We start from the raw sequence: 3786 nt of genomic DNA, 5'->3' as shown, positions 1-3786 counted from the left end.
GGTGTTTGGGCTCCCAAGGGCGACCCCTAGTGTCATACACTGGACACAACTCGGAGTGTACGACAGACAGGGAACTGCATTTTCAAATTTGTCCACTTTGGAAGCTCAGTTTTCTTTGACAAAAATGTCATCTCAGTGTGGACGGAAGGCCAAAACGGAGAGAAAAAGATGTGTTTTCAAACAAAAACGTATTAGTGTGGACATGGCCTAAGGTAAGTTTTTTACTTCACCACCTCCCTTCCACATTGACTAGCTCCTCATCCTTATTTGACTGTTAAAGTTGACTTAAATTTTTGTAAACTTTAATCTGTGCTCTAAAAACTGAAATATTGCATGACTTTGTGTCATGCAAGGTCATCGTAAAATCTAGAGAAATGTTCGAGGTGGTCAGCGGGGGAAAAAGTTGAGACACAATGTATCATTTATTTATTATATTTATTAGGTTATTGTTTGCATTTGATTTGTTTTATTACTGATGTTTGCAATTGCTCAGTGTTTCTTTACTGTTACTGTACTCAACTTTTCAGCTGTTACTATTAAAATGAAACCTAAATTAAATATTGTGTCGCTGTTTGCCATTACTGTACAATGTTTTACAAATGAACTACTTTTAGTTAAACTAAACAAATAATCAAATAAAATAATGAATGGAAAAAAACAAAACAAAACTGTTGAATTCATATTTTTAAAGGTATTTTAGATTTGCAGTGGGATTAGGCAGTTTTACAGCATTGCAACTGTACCGACATGGGTACAGTTGGAACAGAAAATCTTCTTGTGTTTATGAGCTAATTGTGGCAAATATGACCTACTTATGGATGTTAACAATTATTACTATTTTAGTAGACAAGCAAATGCCAGATGAAATGCCAGATGAAAAATCACTTCTTTTCAGTCCCTAGTTTTGGTGTGGTGACAGAAAAAGCAAAAAGTGTACCAACTGTACCCAGTCTACTCTATTCATCAAAGGATTTACTCTCCAAACTAAAATAAGTAATAACTATAGCAATGAATGTGACAAATAAAATGTCAAAATAAGTGTGCATTAAGGCTACAGTTGCAATTAAAGCTTTTTAATTCACCCACAAATCAGCAACAACAACAACAACAATAAAATAATAATAATAGTAATAATAATAATAAATACATATCACATGAATAAAAATATGTAATATGTAGCATGTTAATTAGCCTACTCACCATTAAAACAGTTGATGGTGGCTGTTCTCTGAGTGAAATCTCCTGAGAACTTTATCTTTCCACTCTTGAAAACACTTGTGTTAAGGCAAATAATTGATATACTTGTTACACATCAATGCCAAAATTAGATTTTAAGCTAAGCAAGGTCAGTTTTTTTTCTTTCTGTCTGTCTTTCTTTCATTTTTTTTCCCACTGCAGAGTTTATGCCACAGCAGGCCGCCTGAGACGTGTTAGATACTATAAAAGCCTGTGTGCTGGTGACACAACACAAACAGAACTCATTAGCTGCAATTTTCATGAAGATGCCATAATGGTCTTTTCAAAGTGTATATCAGAAGGTATTTCTTACAATGTTTGTAATGTTTGTAAAGTGTGTTTCTGAGACAGCTTAATCATTACTGTGCTAGCCATTCATTTAATTATTAAATCATTAAGGTCACACTGCATTCCATTTGGCTAAACGCATTAAAAGGTGATAAACACTTTATTTTTTGGTGTAAAAATTATATGAATTATAATGTGTTCTCTCTTCCTCAGGTCAATGAAAGTATCGTTTGTGTATGGAAAATGGGAAATGAAACATATTTTTACTTCATGTTGTTTGAAAATCTTGGGTGTATAAAATATGCTTTTTTCAGTTTAGGGTTCATTTTTTACTGTGTTGTCATATACTTTAATGTCCTTATTATTCTTGCTGTATTTCTGGAAAGGACATTGCACCAACCCATGTACATTTTGATTTCCTGTTTGTCCATCAACTCTGTATATGGTACAGCTGGCTTTTTCCCAAGGTTACTGACAGACCTGCTGTATGATACACACAGAATCTCCTATGAAGCTTGCCTCATACAGAGTTTTGTCATTTACTCATACGCAGCTCATGAACTTACAATATTAATGCTAATGGCATTTGATAGGCTTGTGGCAATTAGTAAACCTTTGCATTACAATCACATAATTACCACACGTTTTCTAACTCTTTTAATAGTTATAGCATGGCTTTATCCAATGATTTTTGTTGGTTTTGGTGCTCTTTTGACTACCAGGCTGAAAATGTGCGGTAACAAATTGTTTAAGGTATACTGCCACAACTATGAAATTGTCAAACTATCTTGTGTCTACCATAATATTAATAATATTTATGGCCTGATTGTAAAAATTACAACAATTTTTATCCCTTTGAGTTTTATATTATTTTCCTATGTCAAAATTCTTAGAATTTGTCAAAGAAGCTCACAAGAGTTTAGGAGCAAAGCATATCAAACTTGTATTCCACACATAGCGATCCTTTTCAATTTCTCAGTTGCTGTTTTTTGCGATCTCACTTTGAGTCGGTTTGTGAATGGGGAAATTCTTATAGGGTTGGCTGTTATCCTTTCACTGGAATTTATTGTCATACCACCCTTTGTTAATCCTATTGTTTATGGTCTAAATTTTCCTGGTATCCGCAAAAAAATAAGACATCTAATAAAAGTCTGCAGATAGCCTGCTTTGTTTTGATACTGTTACACAGACAACAAAGTTTGAAGATAATTGTTCAATTAAGCAGTCACTCATCTTTTAAAAACAAGGTAATTTACCTAACATGATGTTGTTTTTGTTGTTTTTCATTGCTTTCATTTCAATAATTAGCATCTTTTATTCAGTTGGCATTCTCATTTTGGTAACACTTTATTTAAAGTCTTGTAGTGTATGATGCATTATAAAGGTTATAATGCATCCTGTAATGCATTTGATTTTCTCATAAATAATTTTAACCAATGTTAAAATGCACAGTAATATATAAAGGATTGTTGGTCGTGTGCTGCATTATACTTTCTAATGGCAGGATACAATGGGGCTAAAGGCACGCCCTAAGAAAAAAAAAAAATGTTTTTGCTCCCTAAGTGTATCTTTGCAGAAAAATATATACATTTGTATTGATCATTTATTGAGCAACAGATTTTGTGTGAAAATAAATTATACAAGTCATTCATTTTGTTTAAAAATCTTATGAATGTATGAGGTGGCAAGGTGGGCCTTTTACCTCACACACGAGGTAAGAGGCTCACCAGCATGGCGTAAAAGGCAGGCAATATTTACACAAATACTTTAGCTAAAATAATGTTTTTTGTTAGAAAATTGTTTTCTACTATTTTCTGCTTATTTTGATAAATAATTTTTTCCAATAAATATACTGTAATTAAGATATGTTAATATAAAACATATATTTTAACTTACAGAAACAATATCATTTTAAAATGTAGAGATTCTAAAAGCATTGGAGATCTCGTAATAATTTAATATAGATTATAGTTTTTATTTAATATAGATAATATAATATATATTGTTATTATAGACAGATTAACTCTAAGAAGGACACCCAGCATAACATATGATATTTACCATCTGAATCTAACAATGTTATGTCAACCAATGGAAAAGTCAGCCTTCTATTAATTATCATGTTAATTATTGTGCCTTTTAGCCCCAACAGTGGCGCTTTTTACCCCAAATACCATACTTTTATATATTCTTTCATTATTTAAAAATTGCTGCTTTAAGTATCTTAAACAAAACCATTAAGACATTTGTCTCATGATATAT

At 31.9% G+C, this 3786-nt stretch overlaps 1 protein-coding gene across 1 annotated transcript; it reads left to right on the top strand.

Moving 5' to 3' along the window:
- Nucleotides 1-1767: 1767 nt before the first annotated feature.
- On the top strand, nucleotides 1768-2685 carry LOC127176762 (olfactory receptor 51E1-like). Its single transcript, XM_051128541.1, has one exon. The coding sequence runs from the start codon at nucleotides 1768-1770 to the stop codon at nucleotides 2683-2685; it is 918 nt and encodes a 305-aa protein (XP_050984498.1).
- The last annotated feature ends 1101 nt before the right edge of the window (nucleotides 2686-3786 follow it).

This window comes from Labeo rohita, chromosome 15 (genome assembly GCF_022985175.1).
Source record: "Labeo rohita strain BAU-BD-2019 chromosome 15, IGBB_LRoh.1.0, whole genome shotgun sequence".
NCBI lineage: Eukaryota > Metazoa > Chordata > Actinopteri > Cypriniformes > Cyprinidae > Labeo > Labeo rohita.
The sequence above is the reverse complement of the archived record's forward strand: the minus strand, read 5'-3'. Positions and strand labels throughout refer to the sequence as shown.